Source organism: Ciconia boyciana, chromosome 2 (assembly GCF_034638445.1).
Source record: "Ciconia boyciana chromosome 2, ASM3463844v1, whole genome shotgun sequence".
Classification (NCBI taxonomy): Eukaryota; Metazoa; Chordata; class Aves; order Ciconiiformes; family Ciconiidae; genus Ciconia; species Ciconia boyciana.
This window is the reverse complement of record NC_132935.1, coordinates 47,016,946-47,031,079: the sequence shown is the minus strand read 5'-3', so window position 1 is coordinate 47,031,079 and position 14,134 is coordinate 47,016,946. Positions and strand designations below refer to the sequence as shown.

General features: G+C 38.6%; 1 protein-coding gene across 3 annotated transcripts in view; it reads right to left on the bottom strand.

The window, feature by feature from the left end:
- LOC140647671 (ethanolaminephosphotransferase 1-like) overlaps positions 1-14,134 on the bottom strand; it is a 63,392-nt gene that overhangs the window by 28,398 nt on the left and 20,860 nt on the right. For all 3 annotated transcript variants that reach the window (XR_012040906.1, XM_072852528.1, XM_072852527.1), the window contains 4 exons: positions 9,421-9,489; positions 8,201-8,309; positions 6,024-6,098; positions 1,190-1,458 (listed from right to left, as the gene is read on the bottom strand). Coding sequence is in view for 2 of the 3 variants with exons in the window: in XM_072852527.1 (XP_072708628.1) it covers positions 1,190-1,458; positions 6,024-6,098; positions 8,201-8,309; positions 9,421-9,489 (522 nt within the window). In the remaining variant the exon portion in view is untranslated. The remainder of the gene's footprint in view (positions 1-1,189; positions 1,459-6,023; positions 6,099-8,200; positions 8,310-9,420; positions 9,490-14,134) is intronic.

Here is a 14,134-nt window from a genome sequence, read left to right as displayed (position 1 = left end):
CATAGCTATTCCTCTCCTGTTGGAAGAACTTCACTAAGAAGCCTTACAGAGACATGGCTGAAACTTGTAGACCAGCTGGCTGCCTAATGTCTTAGTCCTGAGCCAACTTCTTCTCCCAGAACCTATTTTCTAGGGGACAAAACAGATGCACCACAGCTGGACCACCATCTCTGAGTTGTTCTCAAACCACTGGATTCTGATTATGTTTACAGCAATACATCTGCAGCCATTAATTCAAATACTATATTTCCATTAAAACACATATTTGAATATTTGTCAAACTTCTTTTCAATTATGTATATTTGGCTGTACTTTTCATCTCACGCCTGTGACAGGAAGCTCAGAAGACTGGGACTGTGCTCTTCACGCTGCATGAGCCTGGCTATCTAAGAAATAGATAAGCCAGCCCAGAAATCCCAGCACTGGGTCCTTGGCAGTGCCATGGGCTTGTTACTGCTACTGCTGCTACTCATTTGTGCACTGAGGCCACCACTCACCGTGGTGCCCTGGGCATGCTTCTAAAGAGGTCCACCTCAAGGTAGGGCTGTAAGCTGGTCAAGAACTCAGCTGGGGACTGGCTGTGGGCTGATACGTAACTCCTGTTACTGAACGCCATTCCCGGAGAGGAAACCTCTCATGGTATGAATTTGACTTTTTTTCAAGGGTAAAACTCACTTGACAACAGTTAATGCTTGCTGTATAGGTACAATGCTATTTCCATTACCATATTCAATGTAAGAAGCGGTAGAATTGAGAAGGTCTAGTATTGTGTAACTGTATAATTACTGTTAATAAATACTACTTGGACTAGTTCATATCATGCCTCAGAACCTAGTGTTGGTTGGAAAATTGCTTATAGCTTCAGATAGCATAATAATTTTTGTTAATACCACAAATCAAATGCAGTTAAATGACATTCTCATGGGCACTATCTGACTGCTAGGCTTGCTGCAAGCCTTTTTTTTCCTGCAAGGCAATGAATCTCTGACGCTGACAATTTGCTCGAGAGCATCCCTTCTTTGCAAATACAGGAAATATTTCTGAATTACTTTTAGGGTTATACTATTTCACATTCAAAACCTTGGCCAAATACATTTGCTTTGAGCTCTATTTTTCTATTTCTGTAATATTATGAAAATGCTAACACAGTTAAAAAAATAAAACCAAAACAGGAATGATAAATACTTACCACTTGGCTTATATCGTATCCCCAAGGAAGAAAAAGAACTCCTGTATTATATTTCTCCCAGTGTGAACACATAAAGTTAAACAAGACAATGCTTAAATACATATACATTGTATATACAGAAACTCCAGTCTTCCCATTGTCACGGGAACAGACAGAGAAAAAAGAAAGCACAAAAATGGAGGTAGCCCAGCTATCCAGCCCATGGTCAAATAATTCTCCCAGCGGAGTACTGGACTGAGTCCTTCGAGCATGTTTCCCATCTATGGAGTCTAGAAGGATTGGGAAAGGAAAAGAAATAAAGAATTAGAGCACAACAAAAGGAGTAACTTTCTTCACATACACTTCACTACTGCCTATATAACATATGGGAAAAATACACAGATGACAGCAAACTGAAGCACAACAGTCCCTTCGATACCAACATGTTAGGATTGCTCGTAAAATATTTGCTTCAGTTTATCAAGTAATTTTTCTGTCCTTACCTCAGCTCTTAAACTAAATGCCACCTTCCTTACAAGCTTTAGAAAGACATTCATAATTACTTGTCCCCAGTGGTCTTTAAATACTTTTATGTCAGTCCCTGCAATCAGTTTCTTAATGAAAGTGCTGAAAAGCATCCATAGGGCTTCTTGCCTGTCCATTGGTGTTGTGGACCCTCTGAGACTTCAGACCGCTTGTGGGGTAGATTCACTAGGACATTTAGGTTGCCTAATGCTAAACGCCTCAATGACTAACAGTTACGTGGCAGCCTCAAGGAGCAAATTTCACAAAATTTATTTGTGTGTGTGCCTACCTAAGATATTTTAAAGAGTCTTTTGGTTGAAATCTTAGGATACAAGACCCGGCAGTGTGCCCAGGTGGCCAAGAAGGCCAATAGCATCCTGGTTTGTATCAGAAATAGCATGGCCAGCAGGACTAGGGAAGTGATCGCCCCCCTGTACTCGGCACTGGTGAGGCCACACCTTGAATGTTGTGTTCAGTTTTGGGCCCCTCACTACAAGAGAGACATGGAGGTGCTGGAGCGTGTCCAGAGAAGGGCAACGAAGCTGGTGAAGGGTCTGGAGCAGAAGTCTTATGAGGAGCGGCTGAGGGAACTGGGGTTGTTTAGCCTGGGGAAAAGGAGGCTGAGGGGAGACCTTATCACTCTCTACAACTACCTGACAGGAGGTTGTAGAGAGGTGGGGGTCGGTCTCTTCTCCCGGGTAACAAGCCCTAGGATGAGAGGAAACGGCCTCAAGCTGCATCAGGGGAGGTTTAGATTGGATATTCGGAAAAATTTCTTCACTGAAACGGTTATCAAGCATTGGAACAGGCTGCCCAGGGAAGTGCTTGAGTCACCCTGGAGGCATATAAAGATGTGTAGATGTGGCACTTAGGGCCATGGTTTAGTGGTGGACTTGGCAGTGTTAGTTTTACAGTTGGACTCGATGATCTTAAAGGTCTTTTCCACCCTAAATGACTCTGTGATCTAAGAATACCTTACTGTTAATGCGAGTTATGTGTTGATCACTTTTAATACTTAAAAGATGCCCAAACACTCTACTAGATCTCACTCTGAGGATGCAGTTGGACAATGTGGTTTGAGTCGACTGCTGTTGAACAGGGGAGGACCTGCAGCCTGCTCAGCTGGTGGAACGACAGCAAACATTATGTTTTCTTCTGGGTCATGGAACAGAATTGGCACTGTGAATGGTACAAAAAGCAAGGGAGGTGGCACAAGGGAGGGGCGGTGAATGCAGGGAGGCGGAAGGGGGTCTAGCAGCTGTAACCTTTCTTAGTTGTATTATCAAACCATACCCTTAGTCTCTTTTCTGAGACTGCTGGTGAGAAACAGAAGTATTTTCTTCTTAGTTAAGTGTAAATACGCAGGATGAACCTCTTAGGAAAAAGTACACAGAACAAACCTTACAGATTACTTATTGTTATCCTGAATCTCAAAATAACATGGAGAATTTTTTTATTTTAAATGTTACGTGGAAGGTACTATAGCTAACAATTATTAGCTATTGATAGCATTAGTAACCCAAAACTGACTAGAGATACAACTCAGCAGAGTGAGACCAAAGACTCCACAGCTGCTATAGATCATATGCTACTTACTTCTCCAGATTATTTGGCAGTACTCTGACTTTTGTGTAATGTAAATATACTTCAGGGATCTAAACCAAGAAAACATGGGATTTCATTTTGTACAGATTTTAGACTATCTCCCTATTGTAATACCTAAACAGCTGTGAGATATCCTCCGCTCAAATACAAATCTCTTGAGACAGTTCTCACAACTTTAAAAATTAAAGATCTCATAGAGGATTTCAAATATGGCTTGCCCCCTTCTAGAGCTGCGTTCACTCTCCATCAACATTGCCATTGAATTGTCAGCATCTTACTGAAAATTGCAGAAAGAAAACTGTGTGTATAAGCTTGAGGTTACTTGAATAGTGTTGTTATAAATGTAGAAATTCTTTAGTCTATTTTAGGATGCTTCTGAAATTTAACTAGCAAATAAGTACGTAAACATCCCTAAACAGAATATGGTCTTTCATATTTCAAGAACATCTATCCCAAATCAGAGATAATTCAGTTATAGGGGTAATACTTTTTTAATGAGAATGATAGAAGATTGGTCTGTTCAGAAATTATTTTACGTTGTCACAAAATAGTATTCACATTAGATACTAAAATATGTACATCAGTGAAAGAGTGTGTTTCGTTTTGTAGGAACATTTTACTAAAAAGAGTTAGGCTTATAATGGTGTCATGAAATACAGTACTTCTAATTATAATGGACATGGAGAAAAATACAGGAACTCTGTAACACATGCATAACATTGGATTTTCACAAATCTTTACCCACATTTTCCGTGTGGTTTCACTAGCTTTTTAAGAGACTGAAAATATTTTCTGTTTTAGGTTTCAGTTTGGAATCATTCATGCCAACAATGGTGTATGTTCAATAGTGGACATACGCTGTCCCACACTTCCACTGCTTTAGAATTATTATATTATTATTATTTTCTCATGAAGGTTCATAAATCTTCGGTTTTATTAAAGTTTATATAACTTTTAAATAGCGGAATTCAAAATAACAGCAAAGAGCATTCCATTTTGCAGAAAAATAAAAGATACCAAACCACCTTAACAAAGAGGGGGGCAAAGAGCAGCATGCTAGGGAATTTGGAGAGAGTAACTGTGTCATTAAAAAGAAGCTGAGAGAGATTAAAGCTGCATATTTGGTTAGTTATTATGGCTCTCTGCAGTCTTCCAAAGGGAAAACTTTGGCCATGCAGAATTAAATCTGAGACTAAATATTTCATGAAGTGGTTTGGACAGCAGACACAAAAATCTACATATACATCAGTTCATTATAGCTTTGACTGTCAGCATCATATTCCTTGTCTTCCAAGTATTAGGAACTCACGGCAAATAACATCTACATTAAGAACCTCAGAAGCTGTATTTCCAATGAGCTTTCTGGGGTGTCATACACTAACAGCTCCAATATGTAATTCCTATTTATGAAACAATAGCCACTTCATTAAATTCCCTACAATTACATAAAGAATGGTTTTCAAAAAAGAAACTGCTGCTTCTGCTAATGATTATAGACAGCTGTTAGGGAAATCTGACTGGTACTCAGCTTCAAGGGACAGTTGTCGCAATGATTTTTATGGTACAAATACAAAGAAATTCTGGACAAAACAATTTTGGCACAAACTCGCCACTTGAATAGAAATGGCAAGGCATTCACAATGCAGAGGGAGATGTCTGCACAGGGGGATACACCCAGGTTAATCAAGATGGCTCTACATGCATGGGTCTGATACCAAAAGGGGCCAGCATCTTTGCTCAACACTGAGGTGTACATCTAGAACACATTTCCATCTAGCCTGGGTATCTTAAGTACGGCACACAAATGTATGGCTACACTCTGCAATGCTGGGCCTCATAAGAACCAGCTCCAAAAGAGAGGGTACGTTTACACAGCACAGTGCAGTCCACGTAAATATGCCACCTTGAGTCCCCCCAAAAAATGAGCTCTGTTGTACCACGTTGTGGATAGACTAGTTTGGAATGAATTAGCTTTAGAAGAGAAAGCAAGAAAGGCATACTAATGTGGATCTCACTCCCAGATCTGCATCAGTTCAGGTCTATGTCTTCACACCACTGCACAGCAAGATGCAATGTACCTAAAAATACAGTCATAGTATGATAAAAAGCAAAAATGGAATATGAAACTGGAAATGAGGTATAGGTGTTATGGGAGAAAAACAGTAACAGGAAAGAAAAAAAAAAAGATACTTCATCTCCATAAGAAGCTCAGGCCTGTCACCACATTCATACCATCTCCCCAACACACGCCATAAGCGCTGCAGTGCCTAACAGGCTAAAACACATGCTGCATTCATTTTTGCTTTTTCTCTGCTTTGCCTGTTATTTTCCCCATCCTTGAAAGCACCCTCTGCTAATGCAAGTGTCAGGGAGCTTCTCAGAATGTCATCATTGGGGGACAAAGATTTTTATGAAACCCAACAGCAGTGACTGCTGCTACGTAATGATTTCCATTGTTTCTCTAAAACAATTTGAACTTTCAAAAGAGATCAGAGCAACAGTCATAGAACCTCTAATATATAATTAAAAATTGGGGGGGTTTAAGCCTTATGGCTGTTTTTTGTTGTTGGTTTGGGGTTTTTTTCCCATCTCAGAGAACTGTTTTGGAGAGAGATCAATAATTTATCCACTATCCTCTTCATTTTGATAGTGCTGAGCGCTAATGGACTAGTAGATAAAACTATATGAAGACATCAGACGTGTAAATTATTTCATTGTACTTTACCTAAAGCGTAAGCACAAAAGGTGGTAAAAGCACTGAACAGCCACACCCAGGTGGGAACAAGTCCAGGACTGGTACCTGAAGTAAAGCGGGTAGTGAGTCAGTGTAACAGTAGTTAACATCAAAGAAGTCCACCGCGCTATGCATATACATACGTACAAGCTGCCACTGATTATCCCACTGCGTCAAACAGATTGAAATATTTGGTTTTGACCTTAAGTCATCAGTGAGCTCTATCAAAGAAGCAAAGAGCAGGCTTGAACGTGTTTACACCATAAAGGAGAGAATGTAAGGTAGAGGTTTTTTAGTCTTGAAATGACTCTAGTATTGCACAAAATAATGGTAGTAGCTAGGCAAAAATTTTCACAGGTCACAGGAAGACTATCCATCATCCAATTAGTTAATGTTTATGTAATATCTAAAGACAAAAAAATGTCATTTTCAAGCATGATCATTATTATTAGCACCAACGTGGGGTTTGTATAGTACTTTTAGCATACAGATCTGAACAGTAAATTTTTGCCCTTAGGCTAGGACAGATATTAGCACCCATTTTTTCTTCCTGAAAAAAAGGAAAAGACAGCTGAATTGGGCAGAACCCAGGGTTCTGTTATTGCTCTGCTGATAGCAGTAACCCACAGTTATTGTTGCTTTTTTAAATAAATCAATCCTTTTTCCAAAGAGCGTTCTATTTAACTTAAACGTAACGCAATAAGGACTCTACCAGCACTAAACAACTGTAAGTGCAAAGCCCTCTCATGTCTCTGGCATTCGGCACCGAACACAGGGAATACTTGTGCACAGAGGGGTGGCCTCGCTGAGCGGGGAGATGCCAGTACCTAAAGCAGTGCCCTGACCACCTTTCTCTCAATGCCTCATCTTGCCACTCTGAAAGAAAAGATGGCAATTCCCGACGCCTAGTTGCAAATTTTCAAACTGTAGAATGAAAACCAGCTGTCCAGGAAATTAAGTCTTCCATTTCTGATCCTAGGTATGGGATTGATATATGATACTCAAAAGGCTCATCAGGTTGCATGAACATTTTCAATCAATTGAGAAATGATGGGTACTGTTCTCGTGTGAAATCGAGAACAGGCTTGCACACAGAAATCTCAACTCTAACAGACTTAATCACCATTTCAAATGTATTCAAGTTCAATGTGTACCTACTGGGAATGTGTCAAGATAAAATTATCCCATTAAAAGATCAGTGCTGAATGTTCTTTTACTACAGAACTTAGTAATTATCAGCTACATTGATAAAAAAGCAAGCGTTTAAGGATGAGGCCAGATGACTACATAACAAGCTGGTCCTGGAAACTTAATGCTCATACAGAATTATTTTTTAACTAAAGTGCTGACACGTATCCCTCCCTCTAGAATTGTTGTGATAAATGTACAAACAGCTCACACCAAAGCACAGCTCCTGAATCTAATCACGGGCATAAGAAATTAAAGGCAGCAAAAAAACCCAAACGTAATTGTTTCAGGAAATAAAAGCGTTAAGTCTTCTCCAAATTGTCTAGTTTAAAGAAAAGCAAAGCTTTTTATATATTAATCGCCTGGGACATGCTTACTGCTTACTACTTTCTGTAGGCTCCAGCAGCTGGTCTGAGAAGTCCAGAACTGAACGTGCCCTACGCTCAGGAGCAATCAGCTCCAAAAGTTTTTGACTCGGTCTGCCATGAAGAGCAAATATGGACTTGGACTTTGAAAGTCATAATTTCAAGAGACATTTGTTTAAAAACTATTTCTTTTTTGTCTAGAAGCAGTCTTGAATGGGGGGGGTATGGAGTAATGAAAGGGGAATTAACTCATTCAGGCATCGATTTAGGTATTAGGAAATGCGAAACCAATGAAAATTTTATGAAGAACATTAAGGTGGCTTTTGACTGTGTATTTAAATCCTGGCATACACTTTAAATAAAATGAGATATTATCATAGACTTCAAGCAGCACATGCTGAAACCCATATTTAGGCATGAAATTAAATAAGGTTTTTCAATAAAATGACCTATATTTATAATGCCATGTGTGAGGTCACATCCTCCTATATGCACATGGAGCCTCATTAAGGGAATGAGTGGAAGATTGAAGTACCTGATACCTCCCTGTATCATTCAGAAGTATGACATAAGCAGCTCACTAATTCTGAAAAATTACAACATGAGGATATTTACCTGAGGCAGTGTAGTCCCAGTCATAAAAAGATATTAGAAAATAATTAACTAAAATCATGACAAATCCAGAGAATGTTAACAGGTTGGGAGCAATCCACAAAGGCACTATCTGTTAAAAAAGAAAAAAAGAAAAAATCTAAGAAAAATTGTATTTCAAGTCGTAAGTCCTACTTTAATTAAATATTTTATATTTTTTATCAGGAAAGGAGAAGGCTGTATATGACATCAGCAATGTTCAGATTTGTGCATATTTTCCCATTTTCAAATTAAAATACAGTTTTCATTTCTGAAATTTATTTTCAAATGTAATCCTTTTGCCTGATCTTTGTGATTGCAGTAAAAATGTCATTTAAAAATGTTGTGTTTCCTATGTTACACACTATCCTCATTTTCCCAGCCACCAAGAAAAGCTTCTCCCAATTGTGTGTATCACAGCTGAAAGAAGACTGCAGCACCCCAGTGTGGTAATTCAGCATCCACGTGGCAGGTTTTTTAAGCATTCTATTCCCACGGTATAACAAGGAAAATTCCTCTTCTAAAATATGTTAATAATTTCCAACTCAAAACATCAACAAAATCAGACTCTGAGTGCATTACGTTTTTAGATCCACAAGATCTCCCTGTTACAAGCAGCTCCCTACTTGTCTAGATAGTAACTTTCTGCAGGGTCTCCCTCTTTAGCCATAAATTATAAAGACTCCATTAATTCATTTGACTTTGTAGAGTGCTGAAAAGGACTCTCCATCTTCACCTAAGCCTTTAATTCGTTGTCCCATTAACTGTTCTCAGCTATTCATCCCCTGTGGCTTTAAGGTATTCCTTACACTGCAAAGGGAACCTTTCTGGTAACACTCTTCCCAAGTAACACAGTTTCTCCAAAATATTTTCTAAAATAGCATACACAGCTTTCTACATGATTTTAGACAGAATGTATATACAGAAATACTAAGTATCAGCCACTACCATCACTCAAACACAGTATCAATATATTAAAAATATAAAAATATTGGAGGCTTATAATCAAATTATTTCGAGTGCCTAAGGACTAAAAATATATGTAAAGTACTCTGGCATTATAAAATATTACAAAACAACATTAAAGAAAAAGAAGGTAAATAATTTCAGGTACTAAAAAATAGTAATTGAAATGAAAATACATGCTGTATTTAAAAGAAATTCTTACATTATCATGTGATATTTCTGTTAAATAAAATTCTTACCTTAATAATTTTGTTCCAGATGGGCTGCATAATATACACAGATAAAGGATTTGTATCCACAGCACTGTACTGTGAGGAAAAAAGCAAACATGTTAAACAAAGCAGTGAACAATGCATATTTTTCCATCACTGTATATCCTTCAGCATCTAAGAACAATCACTCTGAGCGTGACTGGTGTAAATTTATTTTATTCTGATGACCATTCATACAATTTTAATTTAATTTGAAAGCACTGGCATGGTTCACAGTTACCTTGTTAGCAACCCTATGTACTAACACCAAGGTTTAGGCTGGTGAAATGGCAAACAGTTCTGTAGTCACATTTTACTTTTAAATTCTCATTAATTTTACAAGTTGTCCTATAAGACTCTGCATTTCTACCGTATTTTGGATTTAATACCTTTATTTGCACTACCAGTAATGCATAATCTGAACAGCAGTTCATTGCTAGTATGTAGAATAGATAGTGCATATGGAATAAGGTCATGAGTGGAATATTATCTCACAGAGATACACAGCCTTTGACATAGTAAAACAGTTGCATTTGCACTATGCTAACTAATCTAAGGCGATGTTATTATAAAAATAAGCTCTAAAATAGCACAGTTCATCACCACAATAAAATTTCCCTATTGGACAGACCTGTAAAAATATTGTACGTGTTTTATAACTTCCAATAAGTACATATCTGTATCTTTTGCAAACAAAATATTTCAGAAATCCGAGCCCACCCCAAATTGCTGTTGTCTACTTTCTCCTCAGAGGACAGTATCAAGTTTTATCCTGCCTCGAGATTGCAGAACACAGAACAATCTGCAGAAGAATGATCTTAACTGATAATACCACTCACAACTACATTCTTGAGCCCTGGCGGGTCCACTGTGGAAGAAGTTAATCATTAGGGTGGCACACATAATTCTTTCAGAAATTCTTGGACTTTGAAAGTGCATATATGGCTTACGTTGCTAGCACAATGCATACGACTCACATAAAGATTCGAATGTATCTATATACAGCATCGTCCAAACATCATGTGCGGGCAATGGGAATAAGATAGAGAGATGTGTTAGACCGCAATTTGTCGAAGCTGCTCACATGCAGAAGAGCTGATGACAGAGAGGCTTTCACTTCACCCAACTTCAGCTAACAGCTAATTGTTCTCCCTATAGTTAATTTATCGACCTCTCTTAGCCAGCTACCCTTCGGATGAGATTGCACTCCAGAAGTACCTGTTTCATGTCATTAATTATCAAAGGAGCCTAGACACTTGTCTTAAATGTAGGCACCTTTTAGGTGACCGAAGTCTGGCAAGATTAATCTCACTTTCAGCATCCCCTTTCACCAAGCTTTTACGCACACAGTTAACCTGCACACACCTGAGCTAAGAGCTTTCAGTGGGTAAGTGCAAGCGGGACAAAAGATTAATGCAGCATGCCTCAGGTTTTGAATGCACAGTCTATGGTTTTTCGTCTAATCTTTCTGAGGATATCAGGCTACGAATGCTTAAGAACTCTTCCACACATTTCCTTTTTCTATCTGCATACAAAGGATACATTTTAATTACTTTCTGGACAAAACAAAGCATTTGCTTAGTTATTTTGTAATTTGTGGTTAAGTTTTAATCACAGATAATAAATGTAGTATACTTGTAAAATTATTCTAACACAGCTACATGTTGCGAATACATATTGGCAAATATCCAAGAAATCACCTATCAGTTACTGGGCAGACTAACTTTCCACAGGGAATAAAATGTACAGTTTAGTGAAGTGTACATCACTGATTTTTTTTCTAAAAATACTGGAAGTGTCACTTAAGTGTATCATTTTCCTCTGCTTCTGCCACCCATATTATTTAAAACATGAGACAATTCGGTCATCAACAGCTTTTCTGCCAGTATATATATTAGAGTTCTTAAACACATTACCTCAAAAAAAAATAATTTGCAGGTAAACTGAAGTTTTCACTATTCTGTATGTATTTGCAGCTCCAGACGCTGTATTTTATACTGTATCTTTCAAACATTGATTATTACAACTGATTGATCTTTTGATGGTCCAGCTTGCATGCTAATTAACCCAGCCTGAACTGTCTGTGGGCTTTGCTTACATTTATGCCAAAAATAACAATAATACCAAGGTATACAATACCTATGCCAATAGAACAGTCATCTAGTACTTAATTTGCATGAGAACTATGGAAATCGTCTGAAAGTGAAGAAAATTCAAAGTATCCATTAGCACTATTGAGGTTCCAGGTAATCAGGAATCTGCCCAAAGCTTCTCTGTAGCTATTGCCTGTTTCCTTACCTCAACCGGTATTCAAAGACTACGTGAGGTACCTAATAATTTGCTGACCAGCAAGTTCAATGAATTCAGCCGTACCTGGATAAGAATGTGTAAAGGTCAAAATATGTGACCTTCACTCCTGCTTTGGCTTCCTCCTTCTCCCCTCCACCCCAAGCCTTCAAAGCCATGAATAACATCACAAAATCCTAATTAAATAACAACAGTAAAATGAGGCTTTCTACCCAAAGTACTCACTGGCTGTCCAGAACTATTAATTGCTCGCAGGAGAAAAAAAGGAAAAACAATCTAATTTCTTTAAAATTATTTTCTTATATAGAAAATATAAGAGATTATATAGGAATTATATAATTTCTATATTTTCTTAAATTGAAAATATAAGAGATTATGTAGTTTTCCAACATATCTCTATATAATAGTCCTGAACATAAGACATAGTCAGCTTTTTGTTTGCTTGACGGTTTCCAAACCAAGCACCAAAAATCAAAACAGTCCTTATTAAAAAAAATTAGAATTACAGCCAGCTTCTGTCACCTACAGACATTTCAAGACACATCACACTTCATCCTGTTCATTCCTATGTCTGTGGCTGAATCGTGGTCCTCTGGCGGGGAAGGAACGTTCAGCAGATGTGCAGAAGAATGGAAATTTGCTCTTCCCTCATCAGTAAACTCTTTTAGCCAGACCAAAGGAAACACCCATGGAAAAAGCATTCTGCTAGTTTTCTGTCATGGAGAAAATAAAACTTGTCAAATAAAATCTGCTATACAGTTTAACACTCTGCTTTGCTCTGCTCCCAAGAAGCTACTAACCTCAAGACCATGAAATCCTCAGGAGTTTAATGTTCATGGCTGCTCAGAAAAGCAAATTACTGAGTAACATGCTCACATTACGATCAATGAACATGAATTACGAGTCACATTACATTACTGAGTCACATTACGACTGCACTGAACCTAATGTAAAAAACCTACTGCCATTTGCCATTGCATAATTCTGTGCTTTTCAGGGCACTTACATTAAAAGACAGAAGTGGAGGATAAGCCTGTTCGAGGTTTTTGAGTACAAGACTGATACAAGTGCTAAGCACTCCCCAGCAAATACTTTCTGCACTAGAAAAGGGATCTTGAGTGTCCTTATACAAAGAAGAAGGGCTTGGATTAATCAGAAAGCTTCTGTTAATTATTTTTAAAAGAAGTTGTAATAGTTAGGAAGGAACAGCAGTAGTGAGTGAATAGGAAAAAACAGCATTAATTGACTCCATTTTACTCCCAAGTTCAAAAATTCTTCTGAATTTTTAAATAGCCGATATCTCCTTGAAAGCCATCTGCTTTCCCTCTCTGCGTTAATAATGGCTTCAAGCAGAGCTAGAAATGAGAATACAGACAGCAGACACACGTGCACACATACAGGTTGACTCGGGCGGCACACGTAAGATGTGCTTTTACTCTGTGTTCCTGCGTCTTAATCTCCATCCAGGGGATCCAGCACGGCATCAAGTCTGTACTGGCCAGCTGTGGTAGAAGGAAGAGGAAGGACGAGAGGATTAAGGTGAAGGGAGGAAAAAAGGTATAAACAGTAAGAAAATTAAGAGTAAGGAAAGAAAAGTAATTGAGAAAAACGAGAGAAAGAAAAATGAGCCAAAGCAAAGGTTTGGCTACACAGAAGAGGGACAACTGTTCTGGAGTGGCAGAGCAGAGCCAGCCCCGCCGTGGGTCAAAAGCACTCGCAGTGACCAAGGTCTGCGCTGCTAAACACAAGACGAATGGTACCTTCTGGCTCACATCCACGCAGCTTAGGAAGACCTCCCCTTATTGCAACCTGGTCACATCCACACCTCACAGCACTTGCTGGAAGGGGTTTGGGCCTCATCATCTGGCCCTGCACACCTAATACATGATTAGCATTGCATATGTTTCAGTTCAAAGTATCTAAAGCAATCTGGAGACTATGTTGTAACCCAGCAATACCACATTTTCAAAGCATGGAAGTGAGAGTTGTGTGTTGTGAATGTTCAAAGATCCAAACGCCCATGTTGGGAGAGTGCTGAAGGATGGCAAAAGCCAAAAAATGGTGCATACTGCCTCCAAAATGGACCACTTCCAAAACAAAGCCTAGCTATTGTCTTGGAGAGTCCTTCTGGGAAAGAAAAAAGAACCAGGGAGTGAGCTAACCATTAATCCGAGCAGACAGCTGGATCTTCACTGGGCTCGCTTGCACTCGCTTGCAGCCTTGCACTGTGGACGTATCCCACGAATAAAATTTTGGAATGACTACAATGAAGACAATAATATAAAGCATGTCCACACAAACTTCAGAGTCAGGAGAGAAAGCAAGTTGCAAGAAACATAGTTGCATTAACTGCTGGGAGGTAGTTATTTTAACTCAAGCTGGTCCTTATGCTAAC